The following is a 20,459-nucleotide window of genomic DNA, read 5'->3' as shown; positions in this document are numbered from 1 at the left end:
TGTTTGAGCCGGAATCCAGAGATTCATCCAGGACACCTACCCCTCCTTGGTCTTCCACGACCAATTGCTAGCACACGTATTGGCTCAATCTTGTAAATGTTTTTCATGAAACCCTCCACTTCCATCTATCCCCACTATCACCAACCTGGACCGGGCTACCATTACTTCCTGCTTTGGTGACCACATCAGCCCTGTCAGGGGTCTCCATGTTGTACTCATTGTCCCCCTCCAGCCAGAGTGATTGTTTATTGTTCCTTGTTAAAGTCCTCTTCAAGAGTGAGAGAAGTTGGGACACCTGGGTGGCTTAGCGGTTGAGTGCCTGCCTTCAACTCAGGGCGTGATCCAAGAGTCCCAGGATCGAGTCCCACATTGGGCTCCCTGCGGGGAGCCTGCTTCTCCCTCTGCTTGTGTATCTCCCTTCTGCCTGTGTTTCTCATGAATAAATAAAATCTTTATAAAAAAGTGACAAAAGTGTCACATCTTTAATACAATCACCCCAAGAAAAAATTGAAAAGACAAATAACTCTTCTAATTGCTCCACCAGATTATAGTAGCTTTATTGGTATTCTGAGTCTGTGGGGGAAAGAAACTCTCTTTTTCCCCTAGGTTGGACCCTGGGGCCTCCAGTAACTGTGCTTCCTGGTTAATAGAGAATGCTCCTGTTTGCTGAAAGAAGGACAAGACAAAGATTTGCAGAGAGGACCAGAGATGAGATGTGCCAGGGAGTCCTGTTGGCATCAAATTCTCCATTCCAATCTCTAAAGTTCAAAGATAACTTTGAGCAAGGAAGCTTCCCAGTTGTGTGAGCCAACTTTTTTTTAAGACCTGAGCCAAAGGCAGATGCTCAACCGCTGAGCCACCCAGGCGTCCCTACATTCCTTTTCTTGATTTTGGTTTCATTTAAGCTAGTGTGAGCTGGGTTCCTGTTATTTGCAACCACGAATGTAGTGAATATGTCCAGACGCATTCTTCCCTTATACTGGAGGAATCTCCAATCTCCTCTACTCCTCTCACTTCCACAAATGTCTCACAGACAACAAGAATGAGCATCTGCCAAAGGTCCTCCTCCGCATGCCACCCAGCCCAGTCCTGAGGCAATTTGCAGGAGGATGCAGCCACATTGCCAAAGATGGCTCCCTCTTAAAGCCCCACCGGAGTTCTTGGAGATCCTCATACAAGCTCTTTCCATCCTCACCCTTAGTCTAACTCTGGACCCTCCAGTCCTCCTAATGCCAGGAAGGAAATGTTCTCGAAGTTGTAGAAGCAATCCAGAGAACTAGGTCTGTCTATCCTCCAAGCTGCTCTGGGACCAAGCACAAAGTCACACCCTCAACATGGTGGTGCTTTCCACATTCTACCTTCTGATAAATTCTCCAATGGTGATGCCAACCACAGCCTTGTTTGGAGGCCTTCGACTCCAAATCTCTCAAAAAGGAGGCAATATCTCACACTGTCCTGCCATGATGGCAGGGCTTTTCAAGCTGGGGGTTGCACACCACATTGATTAGTGAAATTGACTCATAAGGTTGTGATCAGCACTTTTCAAGTGGAAGAATTGATGTGGGCACATGATAAAGGTAAGTAGTGGTTCATTAAACTTGTCTTTCATCTATGCACACATATGTTCATACACACATAGAAAATACACAATGTGCACTGTACTGCAATACAAAATATATTTTACACTTTGAGTCATAGTCACAAACATTCAAGAGTTTATCTCTTTCTTTGCCAACCACTCCCACACTTCATCCTGATTCACTTCAATTTGTCAGCTATTCAGAGCAGGGATCACTCAACTATTTTTGGTCAAGGGTCTCAGAGCAAATATTTTAGGCTTTATGGACCATCTGGTCTCTGTTGTAATTATTCATCTTTGCATGGGAGCAGTCATAGACAATAGGTAGCTGTGTGCCAATAAAACTAGATTTATAAAAACAGGCCATGGGCTGGGTTGGCCATAGTGTGCCAACCCCTGATCTAGAGTCTCCTCTGTGCTAGCTCCTGCCATAGGTAAAGCCAAGCTGCTCTCTGCCCAAAAGGGCAGTCTGAACAGAAATGTAAACAGTGATATGTATTTTTAAAGATATATTTTGTGAAAATGTGAATCCCATGAATTTGAAAGCACATAATATAAAAATAGCAGTACTGCCCTGATTTATGTGCAAAATTTTAAAAAAAGCTCTCCCGAGCCCCATTTTCTCAGCTATAAAATAGGATCACATGAGTTCCTATTTCATAGGATGCTAGAGAGAATTCCAGGAGGCTATGTAATGTAAAGTGCTCAGCACCATGCGTGGCAGGGGAGGTGCTCAGGAAATATCAGCATTTATCAGTAACATCATCAATGACTGATTGTTTGTTCTGCCCCAGGTAGAAGGAGGTGTATGCCTCCAATCCTGGCCAATCCTGGGCAGCCCGGGTGGCTCAGCAGTTTAACGCTGCCTTCAGCCCAGGGCCTGATCCTGGAGGCCCAGGATCGAGTTCCACGTCAGGCTCCCTGCATGGAGCCTGCTTCTCCCTCTGCCTGTGTCTCTGTCTCTGTCTCTCTCTCTCTCTGTCTCTTATGAATAAATAAAATCTTAAAAAAAATAGCCAATACAAAAAAAAAAGAATAGCCAATCCTCACATATCAGAGTGCCCACAGAACCATCTGTGGATGAGCCAACACAATCTCAAAGCCATTGATGGAGTGCTACATTTGGTTGTGCTGCCCTCTGTCTTCCTCTGGCAATTGAACCCCATACTCACTTTCTTGGGGCTATGCTGGCCCATAGATAATTTTGGATAATTTTGATAAAAGATCCAAACCAACGCCAAAACAGAACCTTCTGTAACAACAGACATATTCTTTATCTGTGCTGATTTGGCACCCGCTAGGAAATCTGGCCACTGAATCCTAGCTGTCTGTGGCTGAGAAAACATTTTGAATTTTATTTCTGTTTGATTCATGTAAATGTTCAGAGCCACATGCAGTTTAGTGATTACTGTACAGGATGACACAGAAAACTATTTCTGAACTCCTCAAACTCTTAGCACCACTGCTGCTATTTGGAACCAGAACCTTCCTTGTAGAGGGAGGTATCTGATAGGGTTTGGAGGATCCTTGGCCTCTATCCATTACCTGCCAGTAGCAGCAACGGGTTGGGACAATCAAAAGTATCCACAGATACTTCCCAAACGTCCCAGGTTGGGGCTGTGTAGAACTGTCCCCTGAATGAGGACCCCTGGTCAGCTAGGTAACCTTTCTGGTGAGAGGTGCAGTGAAACTCCACTCACATACTTCTCTGGGGGTTAGGAAGGTGTGGGTCCTGGCTGAGGGCTCTGTCACACGCAAGTTCACTGTCCCTTTCCAGCATGTGCTTTCTGGTGGAGCATCAGGGACGAGAGGTGCCTGAAGGCCGTCTCACATTTGGGGCAAGGGTACAGTTTCTCTGTGCTGTGAATTTTGCAGTGATTGTTAAGGGTGGAGCTGTCGGTGAAGGCTTTCCCACACTCAGGGCACATGTATGGCTTCTGTCCGGCATGCATCCTCTGATGTCTCTGAATGCTTGACCTGCACCGGAAGGCCTTTCCACATCCCTCACACCGGTAAGTATGCTTCTCTCTGTGGCTCTTTTGGTGCTTCAGAAGGGCAGCCCTGCGGCGGTAGGCTCTCCCACACTCCGGGCATTGCTCTGGGGGGCCCCGCTGGTGCACCCTTCTGTGTTCCGACAGGTGGGAGCCGTTTCGGAAGTACTTCCCACATTGCTCACACCGGTAGGATTTTTCCTCCTGGTGGATCCTCTGGTGCTCAGAAAGATGCGAGTTGCATCTAAAGGCTTTCCCACACACTTTGCAATGATATGGCTTCTCTCCTGTGTGGATTCTCTTGTGCTCTGTTAAGGAAGAACTGCGGCCAAATGATTTCTCACACTCACTGCACTGGTAGGGCTTCTCTCCAGTGTGCACCCTCCGGTGACGAGTAAGCTTCGTGCTCTGCTTGAATGTTTTCCCGCACTCCTCACATCTGAAGGGCTTCTCCCCTGTGTGGGTCCTGTGGTGGCTGTGCAGTGTGGAGCTGCTGTTGAAGGCTTTCCCACACTCTTTACACTTGTAGGGCCTCTCTCCAGTGTGAATTCTATAGTGCGTGAGGAAGTAGGAGCTGTGCCGGAAGTGCTTCCCACACTCATCACATCTGTGGGGTTTCTCTCCTGTGTGGATCCGCTCATGCTCAATGAGGTGGAGGGTCTGGTTGAAGGTTTTTCCACATTCTTTACATTTAAAGTGTGCCTTCCCCCTTTGGATTCTTGGACGACCTTGTCTCAGAGAGCCTAGTGCCTGTGTTTTTCCATGAATATCTCTTTTTGGGGTCTTCTTTCCTTGAGAGGTACTCTGTGATGTTGTCATCGGTGGTGGACAACTCAGGCATCTCCTCACGGCCGTAGATTCATGCCTTTTCTTTCTAGGGAGAATTTTTTTGCATGAGTCTGAGGCCAGCCTGAGGCCAGATTTTTGCCTGCTCCTCAGTGGCCTGTCCTCAGTTTCCAAAATCCTTTCTGTCCTGGAACCCCTTTGGACCACTTCCTTTGCCTTCCCCGGGGAAGGCCTCATAGAGATGCCTGGCTTTGGAAATGTCTTCAACACAAGCCTTCTCTTTTTGTCTGAAAAGGAATCAGAATGTAAATCTCTCTCTTTTTTAGCGCTATTGTTTTTATCTTGGCTGAAAATGTTTTGTTGAGTATAAAAAACATACAAAAGAGGCACATGAGTCATAAGTGCATGGCATGATTAGAATTCACATCATGCAGGATCCCTGGGTGGTGTAGCGGTTTAGCGCCTGCCTTTGGCCCAGGGCACGATCCTGGAGACCCGGGATCGAATGCCACGTCGGGCTCCCGGTGCATGGAGCCTGCTTCTCCCTCTGCCTATGTCTCTGCCTCTCTCTCTCTCTGTGACTATCATAAATAAATAAAAATTAAAAAAAAAAAAAGAAGTCACATCATGACACCAAAAAAAAGTGGTAACTATGTGAAGGGATGAAGGCATTTTATAACCTTATTGCCATAATCATTGCATAATATATCCATGTATCAAATTATCATGCTACACACAATAAGCTTATACAATGTTCTATCACAATAAGCTCACACAATCCTACCCTAATAAGGTTGGAAAAAGAAAAGACAGCCAGCTCAAATGAAATGGAAATGAAGAAGGAAAAAGAATCAGTGAGAAAATATTTTGGCATGGAAAATCAAAAACAAATCCTGCATCAGAATACTCAGAGATATAATTCAAGAAATGTTCCATAAATAAATCAAGATCTATAGATTGAAGGAAAAAGGGATACAGAATGTTCCATACTAAATGTAACTTTTATTAGCTATCATTTACAAAGAACCCAGCGCACTTGGACAGCCATGCACAGAGGAATGGTCAGTTCGTATGTTCCCTCATCACTAAAACAATGTGATACTATCTGTAAATAAGTGAAATAACGTGTTTTGTGAGTCTAGTTAGGGGAGGAGAGAGAATTCATAACGTGAACACATTCATGTGTGCAGCACAAAAGCCTGCCCACAGTCCCTTCTCCTTCAATGTCTCTGTCCCTCTCAGAAAATTGAGATCTTGACTTCTAACAGTGGAGATTGGCTTCAGGTTTTTGTACATTATATAAATGCAACCTTGTAGTATGCACCATTTTGTGTCTGGCTTCTTTTACTCAACCGTTCCGTGAAATCCATTCAGATTGTTGCATGCAATTGTAAATCATTCATTTGCATTGCTTGTAGGGTCCCATGTGTGACTATACCACAATGCATTTAACTATTTTATTTTTGATAGGCATTTGGGGAGTTCCCGCTTTGGGACTATTAAGAATTGAGCTGCTATGAACATTCGGAGGTATCCTTTGGTGAGCACAGGTATGCATTTCTGTTGGGAAGATACTCAGGGGTGGAGTGACTGGGATGGGAGTGTGTAGACATGGAGTTCTAGCCAATGAACCCATGTGCACTTCTGCAAGCAACCAATGGAGTGCCAGTCGTCCCATGCACTCACCAGCGCTCATGGTTTTCATTTGGTCACTCTGATGGGCATGTGATGGCATAACTGGAAGTGGTTGTTTGAAAGTACAAACTTTTTAAAGAAATTCCTCAACCTGGACAGGTAATAAACACTAACAAAATTGAAACTAGGCAGGAGGGTAGGGGCACCTGGGTGGCTCAGTTGGTTAAGCATCTGCCTTTGGCTCAGGTCACGATCCCAGGGTCCTGGGATGGAGCCCCTCATCAGGCTCCCTGCTCAGCAAGGAGTCTGCTTCTCCTCCCTCTGCCCCTCCTCAGCTTGTGTACTCTCTCTCTATCAAATGAATACATAAAATCTTAAAAAAAAAATTGAAACTACTTCCAGGAAGTATAAGCCGGAACGAAACAAAGGCATATTATTTTTTTTTAATGAAAATACTTGGTTACTATTTTGGATTCTTATTAAAACAAGGTATTATCTTTATTTTCAAAAAGTTATTTGAGAGATAGAGAGAGTGCTCAAGAGTGCACAGAGGGGAGGGGCAAAGGGAGGACAGAGAAACTCTAAGCAGTCTCCGCACTCAGGTGGGGCTCAATCCCATAACAAGAGATCATGGCCTGAGTGAAACCAAGAGTGAGATGCTTAATCAACTGAACCACCCAGGCATCCCTTAAATTCATGCGTTATCTTAAAGAAAAAACTCTCTCTATTCTTCTATATTCGTGAGGTTCAGAAGCTGATGGGGGTTGGTTTGCTGCCCAGAAACATCCTGTTGTTTTTCTAAGTCAACAGGGGGCTACCCAGTGGTGATAATCTTATGATTTAGGTTGAGTGCCAGACCAGCATGCAACAAAGAACTGCTGTAAACATCTTTGTAACCAGGAAGACATCAACCCATGCATACAAGGAGGAAAGTGAACAGATGCTGTCTGAAGCAGTTAAGGGAAAATGAGATCCCAGGAGGCCAGAGGAATGGAAAAGCATTCTTGGAAGGAAGCATGCCCTGCAGCCTTCTCCCTTCTCCTGCTGCTGCTCATTGGGCTTTTGGGGAGAAGCTCCTGTGGAGGCTGCCACGGTAGCTCCTCCTGCTCACCTGTGGAGATGCGGCTCCCACTGATTCCAGCACTGCCTCGCTGGGGAGCTGGAGGGATGCCTCTCTCCTTGACACAGGGCTCGTCTCCTTGCTCTAACCTGGTGATCAGCTTGGGTTTGAAGAACCAATGCCCTGCTCCACAGAAGAAAAGAAGTTCTGGATGCCCCCCAGACCCAGATTTGCACAGAGAAGTGTGTTTATATTTCTGCTCCCAATTACAGAGTGTGGGTCCTACCCCTGCCCCCAAGCAATTCTCTCCAACACTGCTGGGGTCCTATAATTCAACTCAATTCTGACACTACCTACCTGGAGGTGGTATCCCATCCCACAGGTGGAGGGCTCAGTCCCACAAAGCTGATCCCCTCCCCCAATTCAGACATCAATCACAAATCCAAGTTGTCACTGGTACCTCTGACTGGCAGGCTATGGATCAGAGGTTGCAATGATCCCCTTCTTGGGTTTGATGAATTTGCTGGAGCAGCTTACAGAACTCAGAGAAATGTTTTACTCACTAGATCACTGATTTATTATTAAAGGATAGAACTCAGGAACAGTAGGTGGAAGAGTTGTCGAGGGCCAGGTGTGGGGAAAGGGTGTGGGGCATCCATGCCCTCTGAGGCCACCTCTCTCCCCGGAGCTTCACTTGCTTACCAACCTGGAAGCTCTGCAAACACTATCATTTGGGGTTTTTATGGAAGCTTAATTATAGACATAGTTGATTAAATCACTGGCCATTGGTGACTGATTCAACCTCCCTGGAGGTCAGGGGTGAGACCCAAAGTTGCTTCCCCTAGCAACCAGCTCTCATCCTGAGGGGTTTTCTCAAAGTCACCTTACAAACATAGCAAAAGATGCATTTATCCCTCTCACCACGTACGAAATTCAAAAGGCTTAGGAGTTCTGTGCTAGAAACAGGAGGGAGACCGAATATATCTTTCTCATTATAAATCACATCACAATGATACGAAGGCCCTCCAGAGGAAGTACAGGGCTTCTGCCTCACCAGCCTCCATCTCCCCCATCACACCTGCCCAAATTCCTAGTAAGGGGTACACCTGCAGTTCCCAGAGAGCAGAGCCCACCCTCAAAGAGGACGGCACCAATCAGCCTCTTCCTGTTGCACTGGCCACTGTGATTGGCTTAGCAGCAGTCATATGACTGAAGCCAGTTCTAATGGGAGCAAAAGTCAGACTTTTGGAGGGAATACCAGTACCAATCATTCTACCACTTCTGTTGCGAGTGAACTACAATGAGGGCCTGTCGGTGGCCGCTGGCAGCTGTCTTCAGACCATGAGCAGAGCCAGTCTTAGAATGAAACCACCAACCCTTAGCACATGGGACCAGTCCTAGGGGTAAGCTCATCCAAGTCTTCTGAACTGTGCGACTTGTCCTTACCCAAAGATGCCAGGTGCCCATAGTTCTCCAGCATCACATCCCTGTATAGGTCCTTCTGCGCAGGCTCCAGCAGCTGCCACTCGTTCTGGGTGAAGTACATGGCCACATCCCTGAAGATCACAGGTTCCTGTAACCCAAACCCCCATTCCTATTCACCAAGGGCCTGATCCTTCGTTTGGCCCAGGACACTAGGAGGAAAGCCAACAGAAGTTTGGGATGGGTTCAGAGTTCAGTGTTGTGTCAGCTTGCAAATAAGGCCTGGGCTCTTCCACCCTGCCCCATATCCAAACCCTTTGCTATGTGGCTGTGCAGTGCATTCCTGTTCCAAACCTTTACTTGGCCTTGGAGCTTGCCGTGGCCAGTGTGGTGTTGTTGGTGGTATGATAGAAGCAATCAGCACTCACGTCTTTCTTGTGCCTCTACTGCCTCCATGAGTGAGGATGTGCCCCAGCTAGTCTCTGGAGGATGAACGATATGTAGAGCAATGCCAAGTCACCCCAGTCCTCTGAGAAAAGCCACCCCAGGTCAGCTGACCAGGCACCTGTCCAGCAGCTGTCCACCAGGGTCCACCAGACATGTAAAGGAGCCCAGCAACACCAGCAGAGCCACATAGCCAAATCCTTATTGCTGTGTGCTCCTGATGTTCTGTGGGTTTTGTTGTTGTTTACACACCATTACTGCAGCCACAGAGCACACTCTGAGTGTTCACGTGTGATGTGAAGAGATGAATGAAGGGATGCTATGAATGCTGAAAGTGGCCCTTTCACTCACCAGTTGTATGGCCACCTGGGAATTTCTGTTTCCACTGAGTTAGGTCGATACCACGACAGTTAAGAGCATAGGCTATAGGGCCAGACTGCCTGGGTTCGAATCTTGGCTTGACTACTTAGTATGTATGACCTCAGACAAGTGACGTGAACCCTGCACCCCCATTCTCTTATCTTGAAGATGGAGATAATACAGTACCACATCCTAGAGTTGTGAGGCTTAGGTGGATGAAAATAGGTAAAGACATTAGCTCTGTGCCCAGTCCATGCTTGGTGCTCAAGAAATGTCAATTATTCTAAATACATGTTTAAAAGGGGAGGGGATTCTAGTCAATGGGAGAAAGGATTGCAGGCTTGGAGAGTAGCTTTATTCACTCATGTGCTCATCACAGCCTGGCGCTGGGATAGATTAACATAACAGACCAGGTCAGTGGTGGACATAATATCCATTTTTTTTTTTTGCCATAATAATGGAAGCTACAGTTGAGCCCATGATTGCACAGCCAGACTACGTTTCCCAGCATTCCTTGGAGCGGGGGCAGTCACGTGGCTATGCTCTGGCCGATGAAGTACAAGCAGAAGAGAGGCGTGTCTTCTGGCCTTTGGCTTTTGAGAAACTAAGCACGTTCCCCTTGGAATGCCCCTGAATGTGGATGGGTCACGCGGGGCAGAGGCACGCTCCCGGGCTGTCCACACACTGTCACGGTGAGGAGTAAGTAACGTCGTTTGAGTGAAGCAGCTGTGTTTTGGACTGTCATGTTACTGCAACCAGACCCGTGTGGTTAGAGGTCTCCAGCCCCAGGCTGGGATGCAGAGGGCCACGGGGCACAGGTGCAGGGGGCGTAGGTGCAGAGGGGCCTAGGGGCTGTGGTCGCAGAGATGCGACCCGTGCCCATTTCCTGAAATGCTAGGAAAGGCTACAAAGCCAAGGCCCTGCAGAGCTGGAGCCACGGTGTACAAGGAGGAGCCAAAGCAAAGGGAGCAGCTGCAGGGGGAGAGAGCAGCAGATGGGACAGTGTTCACTCCGGGGGTGGGGTCTGCACCCCTCAGTGTGGGAGCCAGGTGGGTGGCTGAGGACTTGCCTTCCCGTGCCTCAAGTCTCCACATCTGTAAAATGGGAAGAATAAAGAGTAGTGTTGCCTCCTGGGACAGGGGGAGTGTGAGCATTCAAGGGGATAGTCCAAGAACACAATCCGTGACAGTGCGTGGCACTTAATAAGGGCTGGAAACTCAGCTGCTATGACTCTGCCTTAGCTGGTGTCTTAAAACTATCTGCTTTCCTACTAATGTAAACGCTGCTTTTCCAACATGAAGCACCAGGCTGGCTTTCTTGGCTGTGAGGCACAAAAGGGCCACCAAGGTTGTGCCTCCTTTTCTTTGCAAAACCAGCCTTCCCTATTCTGGGTTTTCTGAGATCATCTGCAGGCCAGAGCATTCTTTGCTGTGGATTACAGGGTGCTGAGCAGCATCCCTGGCCTCTACCCTCCAGATGCCAGCAGTACCACCCCTCCAGTGGTGACACCCAAACATGTTTTCAGCCATTGCCAGTATCCCCTGGGGGATGAACTGTCTCTGACTGAGAATCACTGCCTTGTCCTACCATTCTGTCTTGTGGTTGCATCACATAGTGATAATGACTCTGAAGAAAATTAAGCAAGGGGAAGGGTTAGGGAGTGATGAGGAGGAAGTGAGCAGGGAGGCTTCCTGGAGGAGGCAACATTCCAGCAGAGGTGGAAATTATGAAAGAGAAAGGCAGGAAAGAGGCAGCATTCCCAGGAAAACCATCCCTCATGGGATGGGGCCATATTCCTGCCACCTTAGGGTCTCTGCTGGGGAGAGAGGGTGGCAGATGTGCCTGACTTCTCTGAACTGTGGGGCCCTCTGGTCAAAGGGAGAAGGCTTACCATGCTCCAGGCCGGCAGGGACCTGACTGGTATTCTTCCCTTCTTTTTGGAGAGCTTCTCTGAAGTAGGAGCAGGGCTCTGAGAAGGCAGAACTGGGAAGGAAGAACGAGTAATGAGGTCACCCTGCCCTCTGTGCATATGGAAACGCAATAAAATCTTAATAATGAGACCATAAGAGCTAACATGGATCAAACTTGCTGTGTGCCACATTCTGTTCTAAATACTCTACTGGTATTTTTTTATTTGGTTTTCCTTTTTTTTTTATTTTTACTTATTTATGATAGTCACACACAGAGAGAGAGAGAGAGAGGCAGAGACACAGGCAGAGGGAGAAGCAGGCTCCATGCACCGGGAGCCCGATGTGGGATTTGATCCTGGGTCTCCAGGATCACGCCCTGGGCCAAAGGCAGGCGTCAAACCGCTGCGCCACCCAGGGATCCCCTTATTTGGTTTTTCATAATAACCTTTGGCTACTATCATCATCCCACTTTACAGATGAGGACACAGGTACAGAGGTTAAGACACTTGCTCAAGGTTGCACAGGGGTACCCTTAAGACATGCATTAAATTGCATCCCAAAGGTCAAGAGGGAACAGGCAGGAAATGTCAGTGAGTGAAGGGGCTTGGGTAAGACAACTGGGGGGCATTGGAGTCTGTGGAGGACTGCGACACCCATGCCGAGGAGGAGGTGAACCAATGTGCAGCTGCCTGGGAGAACGCCAGCTGGAAAATAGTCCAATTTTTCCAAAGAAGCCAGATATCTAGATTTGGAGTGAAATTTAAAAGCTGGCAACTGGGGCACCTGGGTGGCTCAGTCGGTGTAATGTCTGCCTTCGGCTCAGATCCTGACCTCAGGGTCCTGGGATCAAGCCTTGTGTCACGACTCTGCTCAGTGAGGAGGCTGCTTCTCCTTCTGCCCCTCCCCCAACTCATTCACACGTGTGTGTGCCCTCTTTCTCTCTCATATAAGTAAATAAAATCTTTTTTTTTTAATAATAAAATCTGGCAACTCATTAAATATTGTCTTACAGACTCCCACGTGGCCACAGGGTCTGGAAATTGGTCTCTCTGTGGAGGACCATTTGGCCGTACTGTCCAGATTACACATGCACATGGCCTTTGATGCAGCGAGCGCTTCTTTTGGACATCAACTCATGGAAGTGGTCCCCCATGTGCAAAATGACCCAGCTATAAGCCTATTTGTAGATGGCTGGTCATCATCCCCAAAGCCTGGAAATAACCCAAAGGCCCACCTGCAGGGATCTGGTTAAGTAAATCAGCGTGCAGCACAGACAGACAGCAGGCTTCCACACAGCCAGGAAATGCACTTGGCACCTTGGGGGTAAGCATCACCCAGACTGCCAGGATTCAAATCCTCACATGGGCAGATCACTCACACTTCTCAGTCCTCCAGTTTCAAATGTGCAAAATGGGTCTAGTCACTGTTCATATCTCACAGAGTTGTAAAGCATAGACCAGCAGATGCAAGGAAAGCAGCTGCGAGCTGAGTGGAACACAGTAGGTGCTTTATCAGAGTTAAATAAAACAAGACAAAACAGAAACCCAAAGAGTCTGCTACTACTGGTGTATGTAAAAAGAAATTCGTAAATATATAGTAATAGATACATGGGTGTTTGCATGAGCGAGCATAGAATATTCTGGAAGGCCATACACGAAGCAGGAAAGTCGCTGCTTCTGGGGAAGGAACTAGGAAGCTGAGGAAGGGAGAGGCCAGGTCAAATTTACAAACAGTGAAATGGATACATCTCAGGAGAGTAGTTTCTAAGATTTTCAACATGCCTATGCCTGTGAATGAAACTCCTATTAGATACAAACCATTATCTTTGTGCCTGCTTAAATTCTGTCCATAAACAAAAACTTTCCAATCAAGAAGTCAAATTACATGGAACAGGTTAAGAGATTATTTAGTTGCAGAGCTAAATTCATATACATCCTCCTAGCATCATGTGGTCCACAGCAGGAAATCCCACCGGGTTGTGTATGGTCTTGATCTTGACTCCAGGGATCACCAGTGCTCACATATGTGAGAGGCAGAGAGACCAAGACCAAATCAATACACTAGAAAATACTAGAGAGTGACAGACATCAGGATCAAGACAAATTAGGTTGGAATGAGGGCAAATCCTGGGGTAATGCTTCAGCTAGGACAGTCCAGGGTGGCTTCTCTGAGTTGCTGATGACTTAGTCTTGACCTTCATTTTGAGAAGGAGATGGCCAAGTGAACATATGAAGGAAGAGCATTCTGGGGCAGGGAAACAGCACATGCAAAGGCCCTGAGGTGGGATGTTAAAGGCAAAACTAGGAGGCCAGGGTGGCCAGACCTCCTTAAATTGGAGGGAAAGAGAGAGGTGTGATGCAGTCAGGCCAGTAGGGCCCCTGTATGGAGTTTGTACCATTTTCCACATTGAGAGGTCTGCCCAGACGTGATTCTCATTTTTATAGGATGCCTTGGCCTGCTGCATGGGGAACAGTTTGAAGGAGGCAGGAGTGGAAGCCAGGAGGCCACCCAGCACAGAGTAACAGTACTTTGGGCCGTGTTTCTTCCTGGATAAGAACAGAAGAGTTCTGTGAGGATATGAGGGAAGCACAAGAGTTTCCTGAGGATATGAGGGAAGGTGGTTTCTTAGACTTTTCTTAGATTTTAAAACACAGCATCACAACACTTTTTGTGTGTCTAGCTAATCTGTCTGTGAATGGTCACAGTTCTGAGCACCTCTGCCCATGAAATGAAAACATACATTCATGCAAAAACCTATACTTGTGACAGCTAGCACCTGGAAACAACCCAGATGTCCCTCCAGACTTACAGCCACGTCACAGAACCTCACTGAGCAATAAAGAGTGATGAAGTGTGTGTGCACACAACACCATGATGGCTTTCCAGGGCACTGTGCCAAGGGGGGTAAAGCAAATCTCAGAAGGTAGCCACCAGATTCTGCTGACACAAGTTTCTCAAAATGACAGAGTCACAGGGACGGAGAGGGTCTGTCACAGCCAAAGGGGGCAGAGGATGGACAATGAGGGGCAACTCCAGGGAGATCTTGGGGTGATGGGACAGTTCTGTGTGTTGATGTGGGTGATAGTTATACTCAGCTACAAACATGAGAACCTGACCCTGGAAAACACACATGTTGTGTCAGGATGGGCTTCCTAATTCACTGTTGTGCTATCACTGCGTAAGATATGGCCATTTGGGGAAATGGGATGAAGGCCCATGGGAACGTCAGTAGTCTACTATTATGGCAACTTAACATGAATATGAGTTATTTCCACATGAAAAGTTTTAAGACAGGAAGAATCCCAGCAAACCCAACAGCCCTCCCTCATCCAGGCCAAGCTGCCAGCAGGACTTGATCCACTGCCACCCATCCCCTCCACTGTGTCCTTGGGTCGGACCTTCATCATCTTCCACTGAGATGACTCCACGGCCCCCTGAATGGGAACCTTGATTACAGGGCACAGTGAGGAGCCCAGATTGCCTCTGGCTCCCAGAACACACCCCTGCAGGCTCTGAGCAGGGCTTCATCAGGATCCATTGACATGATGTCAGTGTGGGGGAGATTCCATCCCGGGTGCCCTCTGCACCCTCCTGCCCAGGACCAGCCCATGGAGCTGTGTCTCCAGTGTGTAAACCCTCCCACCATTACCGAGCCTTGGCAGCCTGCCCCCCCACCCACGTGCCCACAACTTTCCACCCTTTATGTCTCTTACCTCCTGTGTTGGGCAGCCAGGCCTCCACCTCCATGGCACACCTGCCCTCCATGGCACTGAGATGCAGCATCCTGGGCCTCCCTGGGGGCAGAGACCTGAGCAGTTAGTGTGTGGGCTGTGGCAATGGATGGGCCGGGTTCTAGTCCTAGTGCTGCATTCAGAAGTCAGGTGGTCTTGGGCAGGTGATGTCACCTCCCCAATTCTGTGTCATCAACTGAAGGGAGTGTTAGCCACACCTCCCTCCTGGAGTTGCCTTCTAGGCCAACTGGATGGTTTATGGAGAGTGACTGGTGCCTGGCAAGGGCATGGCCAGGGCTCATACGGATTGGGGCTTGTGATACAAGGTGCTGGCACTCTGACGGTGAAGCTTGGTTACCCAGGCATCAAATGGGCCTCTGGTGCCCGGCATACATACAGCAGGCACTCAATAAATGTGACTCTTGGCGAGCACTGGTGTTGTTGTGTTTCGGGCCCTGTTCTAAAGCTATCAGGCAGCCTGACGAAGTGCTTCAGAGCTGGACCTCACCTCGCCTGGCATGATGCCTGCCCTTCTGACATAGGAGCCTTGTCCCAGGGGGATGGTGAGGATGAGGCCACCAGTCCACAGGACCCCTGGCCACAGCCCGGGGGAGAGGCCTGTGCTGGTCCACCCCATCAGCCCTGGGGTCCTGGGCCCTGGACCTGAGCTGGGCAAGAAGGCCCAGCAGTGAGGCAGGGTTCGAGGGCAGTCTCTCGGGAGATGGAGAGAGGATTCTAGCCTGTGGTCACCAGCTGTGAGAGCTCTAGCTGGCCACATTTCCTAACAACAAGTTCACAGCAACTGGAAATTTGAATTTGAGAGAAATGAATATTTTTTTAGTATATGTATATCCCACACACTGCATGAATATGACCATATTAAAAAAATCATTTTTGGGAGGTGCCTGGGTGGTTCAGATGGTTAAGTGTCTGCCTTCAGCTCAGGTCATGATCCTGGGATTGTGGGATCGAATCCTGCATCGCATAGGGCTCCCTGCAGGAAGCCTGCTTCTCCCTCTCCTTCTGCCTACAGCTCCACCTACTTGTGCTGTCAAATAGATAAATAAAATCTTTTTAAAAATCATTTTTAAAACTTCCTTGAATAAATTTTTTCTTTTTTTTTTTTTAATTAGCTCTATGCCCAACATGGGGCTTTGACCTCTGAGATCAAAAGTTGCTAGCAGGGATGGACAGGCTCAGAACTTCATGCTCTGGAGCAACAGAGGCAGGGCCCCTGGCTCCATGGATCAGGGACAGCTGGGCTATGGGGGCCCGGCACGGGAGGATCATCAGGCACACCATCATACCTGGTACCAGCTGATCCCCTAACAGAGTGACCTGAGGGTGTAGGTGCATGTGCACACACACACACACACACACACACTACTGCTCTCCTGACCTACTTCTAAAACTCCCACTCACTCCTTCAGACTTCGAGAACGACCTGGAAGATCGGACCCCCGCTGGCAAATGCACACACAGGCACCTGCTCAGCCCTCAGGCACACAGGGGCAAGCACACACACAGACACGTGCCTCTGAGGAGGCCCATCCTGAAGCTCCAAGTCCCCCTGCAGGACACACAGATGCCCTGCCCTCTCTGACACCCAGGGCCCACGCTGGGTCTCACCCCGGGGCCCATTCCCCCTACCCCCGGGGGAGCCCTCCTGGCTGCACACTCACTCAGGGCTCTCTCCCAGCCCCTATGCCAGGCAGGGTGCCCACAGAGACTCACTGGAGGCCCCGACGCTGGTTTGCAGGTGCCCAGAAGCATCCTCTCTGGATGCCCCCAAATGCCTCCTAGGGGGTCCTGCTCCACTTCCCCCAAAGTCCCCTCAGGGCTGGCCTCCGGTTTTTACATGCTGCAGCTGGCCAAGTCAGTTAACCCCATCTGACCTCTCTAGCATCCTGGAGCTAGCCTGCCCCCCATCAGACCAGCATGTTTCAAGGTCTGACCTTTGTACCTCCCACATGGACCTGTGCTCCCCAGGTGGTCCTGGAGAGAGTCACCATAGGAGCAGTTCCAGCATCCTCTCCCTTACATTTTTCTCCCTAGCAGGGACAGGGGAAATCTTTGAGATCCAGAGGCTCAGAAAGACCTGAGCATGCCAGTGGCCCATGGGGCTAGTACCTGGTCCTCTGCTTGACTCTAAGGCATACCTGCCACACCAGCTGAGTTTCTGGGCATCGGAGTCCCCTGTGTCTCCCCAGCCAGATCCCTCCCTGCCAGCGCGCATCCTGCTGGGCACCTCCTCCCAGACCCAGGGTGGCGGGGCCTCAGCGCTTCAGCAGTAAACATGACTGCCTGCCGGCTGGAAGCAGCAGCCATGGGACTGCCCCCTATGCCCGGGGTCTGAATCACAATGGCTTGCTCCACGGCAGCTGGTCCAATGGGCACATGCTGGATGGGTAGGCTTGATCAGGGTGCTCCTTGGAGCCTGTACGGATCAGGCTCAGGAGATGCCCTGGGACCACCCTGGTGAAAAAGTGTGGGAATGAACAAACTTACATGTTCAAACAGACTCGGAAACACAGATTGGGATGCCTGGGTGGCTCAGCAGTTGAGCGCCTGCCTTCGGCCCAGGGTGTAATCCTGGGGTCCCAGGATCAAGTCCCGCATCTGGCTCTCTGCATGGAGCCTGCTTCTTCCTCTGCCTGTGTCTCTGCCTCTCTGTGTCTCTCATGAATAAATAAATAAAATCTTTAAAATTAAACAAACACTAAGACACACACTCAAATACACACACTCAACCCCCACCACAGACACACTCAGATGCACACAAACTCCCACAGACACAAACTCACTCAACTACACAGATATGCTCTCAGAGCCACAGAGACTCCCAAAGTTATACCACCACACAGACACAGTCTTCAATCACAGCAGCTCAATCATACAGAGGCAGGCACGCTGACACAGCAAACACAACCACACATACACAACCATATATACGCGGAACGAGGTACACAACCAGACCTAGTCACGCCCAAAAGTCAGACACAAACTCACACACAACGGGATACACACAGTCTCACACAGTCATACCTTGGCCACACAACTGGACAAGAGGTCACGACCCACCAAAATGCACAGACACACGACCACACACGTTAGGCTACACACAAGTGGCCGACTCGTGACATGAACTTACACCCCCACAGGGATCAGACGGCAGGTACCCGGGTTCGGACACCACGAGACACAGGTGCGGGCAGACACTCTGACACGTGCGCAGGGCGACAACCTGCACCTGCCGCAACCTCGGCCCCGCGCTGTGTGGGTCTCCCGCGCTGGCACAGACGCGGCTCCACGTGCCCCGGGTCGGTCACCCCCACCCCTGCACACTCACTCACAGCCGCCCCGCAATACCCAACCATGGCGGGGTGGTGAAGAGCGTACACACACCTCTCCCTTCCCCTAGCTCCTGGTCCTCTCCCGCCGCGAACTCACTGCGCCTGGTACAGCCCTCCTTCTCCCGAAGCCGTCTGAGGCTGGGCGGAATTCAAACCCCGGTCCAAGTGTGCGCGAGCGCCGCCCACCAAACTACCAGTCCCAGAAGGCCCCGCGCCTTGTCACGCCCGCCGCTCCGTGTCCGCCAAGGAGCCCAAGCCCGAGAGGCGCGCGAGGATCGCTGGGAAATGTAGTTCTGAGACCGATGGGGGCGGTGCCTGGCGCTCCGCCTGCATGGGAGGTGTTAGCGGGGAGGTGGCAGGAGGTTCCATTCCTCCCACTGGACAGCGGGGAAGGTCTGGGTTGCCGCAGAGGGAAGGAGCCTTCCGGGAGGGGTGGGCTTCGCGCTCTGCAGCCCATCCCTTGACCTGGCCGTCCAGGTGCAAAAGGGTCCGCAGCGACCCCACCTCGAAATTTCCAGCATCCCTCCGCAATCCGGGGAGCCAAGATTAACGTGTGCTCGATGAAAAGCGAATTAATCAAACAAACACAAAACCCCTACTTTCAACAAATTTTACTTTTTGTGGCTTTTATATGAGAGGAACATAAACTTTTAAAACCAGTTTGTTACTTCTGTTGGAGAAATTTAAGCTCTGGGTATTTGGTGATATTAAGAAGTTATTTTCTGGCGCCTGGGTGGCTTAGTGGGTTAAGCGCCAGACTCTTGGTTTCAGCTCAGGTTTTGATTTCAGGGTGGTGAGATGGAACCCACTTAAGGGCTCCCAGCTGAGTGGAGAGTCTGCTGGAAGATTCTCTTCCTCCCCATCCCCCATTTGCTATCAAATAAATATTTTTATAATTTCTTAAATTATTTTAGGTTAAATAGTGATTTTATATATATATAATATATATTATGTATATTATATATATATTCAGTATTTATCTTTGACTGATATATACTGGGACACAAGGATGGTTTAACGACACAAGGATGGTTTAACATATGCAAATCAATAAATGTGATACACAGCATTAATAGACTGAAAGATAAAAACCACATGAAAATCCCTAATGTGGAAAAAAACATTTGACAAAATGCAATACCCTTTCACTATAAAAACTCTCGATAAACTGGGTATAGAAGAAACATATCTCAGCATAATTAAGGCCATATGCAATAAGCCCATAGCTAACATCATATGACCAAAAGAGGTCAAACAAAAGCTTTTCCTCTAAGATCAGGATGGAGACATGGATGCCCATGCCCACCACTCTATTCAAGGCCGTATTGGAAGCACTAACCAGAACAATTAAACAAGGACAAAATAATAAAATAACAAAAAGCACCCAAATCGAAAAGGAAGATGTAAAATTGTCTCTGTCTACAGATGACATGATCTTTTATAGAAATACTAAGGATTCTACAAAAAATAGAACTGTTAGAACTAATTCACCTATTTAATAAAGTTGCAGGATATAAAATCAGCATACAAAGAATCAGTAGCATTTCCATATACTAATAAAGTACTATCCAATAAAAAATTAAGAAATAATTCCATTTACATAACAATCAAAACAATAAAATACTGAGAAATAAGTTTATCAAAAGAGGCAAAATATCTATACACTGAAACTATAAAACACTGATGAGAGGAATTGAAGACACACATAAATGGAAAGATATCCCATGTTCATGGGTTGGAAGAATTAATATTGTTAAATGTCTATTCAGCCAAAGCAATTCTCAGATTCAATGCAATCCCTATAAAAATTCCAATGGCATTTTCACAGAAATAGAAAAAAATCCTAATATTTATAAGGTATCAGAAAAGACCCAAATAACCAACACAATCTTGAGGGAAAAAAAAAAAACACCAATGCTGAAAGCATGACACTTCCTGATTTAGAAATATATTACAAATCTACACTAATAAAAACAGTATGATATGGGCATAAAAACAGACATGTAGACCAATGGAACAGAATAGAGAGCCAGAAATAAATTATGCATCTTTAGTCAACTGATCTTCAACATAAGTGCCAAGAATACGTAATGGAATATGGAATTCTTTTCAATAAATGGTGCTAAGATAACTGGATATCCAAATGAAAAAGAATGAAATTGGACCCTTATCTCACACCATGTACAAA

The 20,459-nt window shown here is 48.2% G+C and overlaps 1 protein-coding gene across 1 annotated transcript; it reads right to left on the bottom strand.

Moving 5' to 3' along the window:
- Positions 1-536: 536 nt before the first annotated feature.
- LOC112644938 (zinc finger protein 660-like) lies at positions 537-18,443 on the bottom strand. Its single transcript, XM_035712601.2, has 6 exons — positions 18,324-18,443; positions 14,901-14,981; positions 11,169-11,260; positions 8,498-8,624; positions 7,103-7,234; positions 537-4,643 (listed from the first exon to the last, which is right to left on the bottom strand). The coding sequence occupies exons 2-6, from the start codon at positions 14,968-14,970 to the stop codon at positions 3,340-3,342; spliced, it is 1,725 nt and encodes a 574-aa protein (XP_035568494.1). The 5' UTR covers positions 14,971-14,981; positions 18,324-18,443; the 3' UTR covers positions 537-3,339.
- Between the last annotated feature and the right edge of the window lie 2,016 nt (positions 18,444-20,459).

This window comes from Canis lupus, chromosome 1, assembly GCF_003254725.2.
Source record: "Canis lupus dingo isolate Sandy chromosome 1, ASM325472v2, whole genome shotgun sequence".
NCBI classification, from domain to species: domain Eukaryota; kingdom Metazoa; phylum Chordata; class Mammalia; order Carnivora; family Canidae; genus Canis; species Canis lupus.
This window is presented reverse-complemented; position numbering and strand designations above follow the sequence as displayed.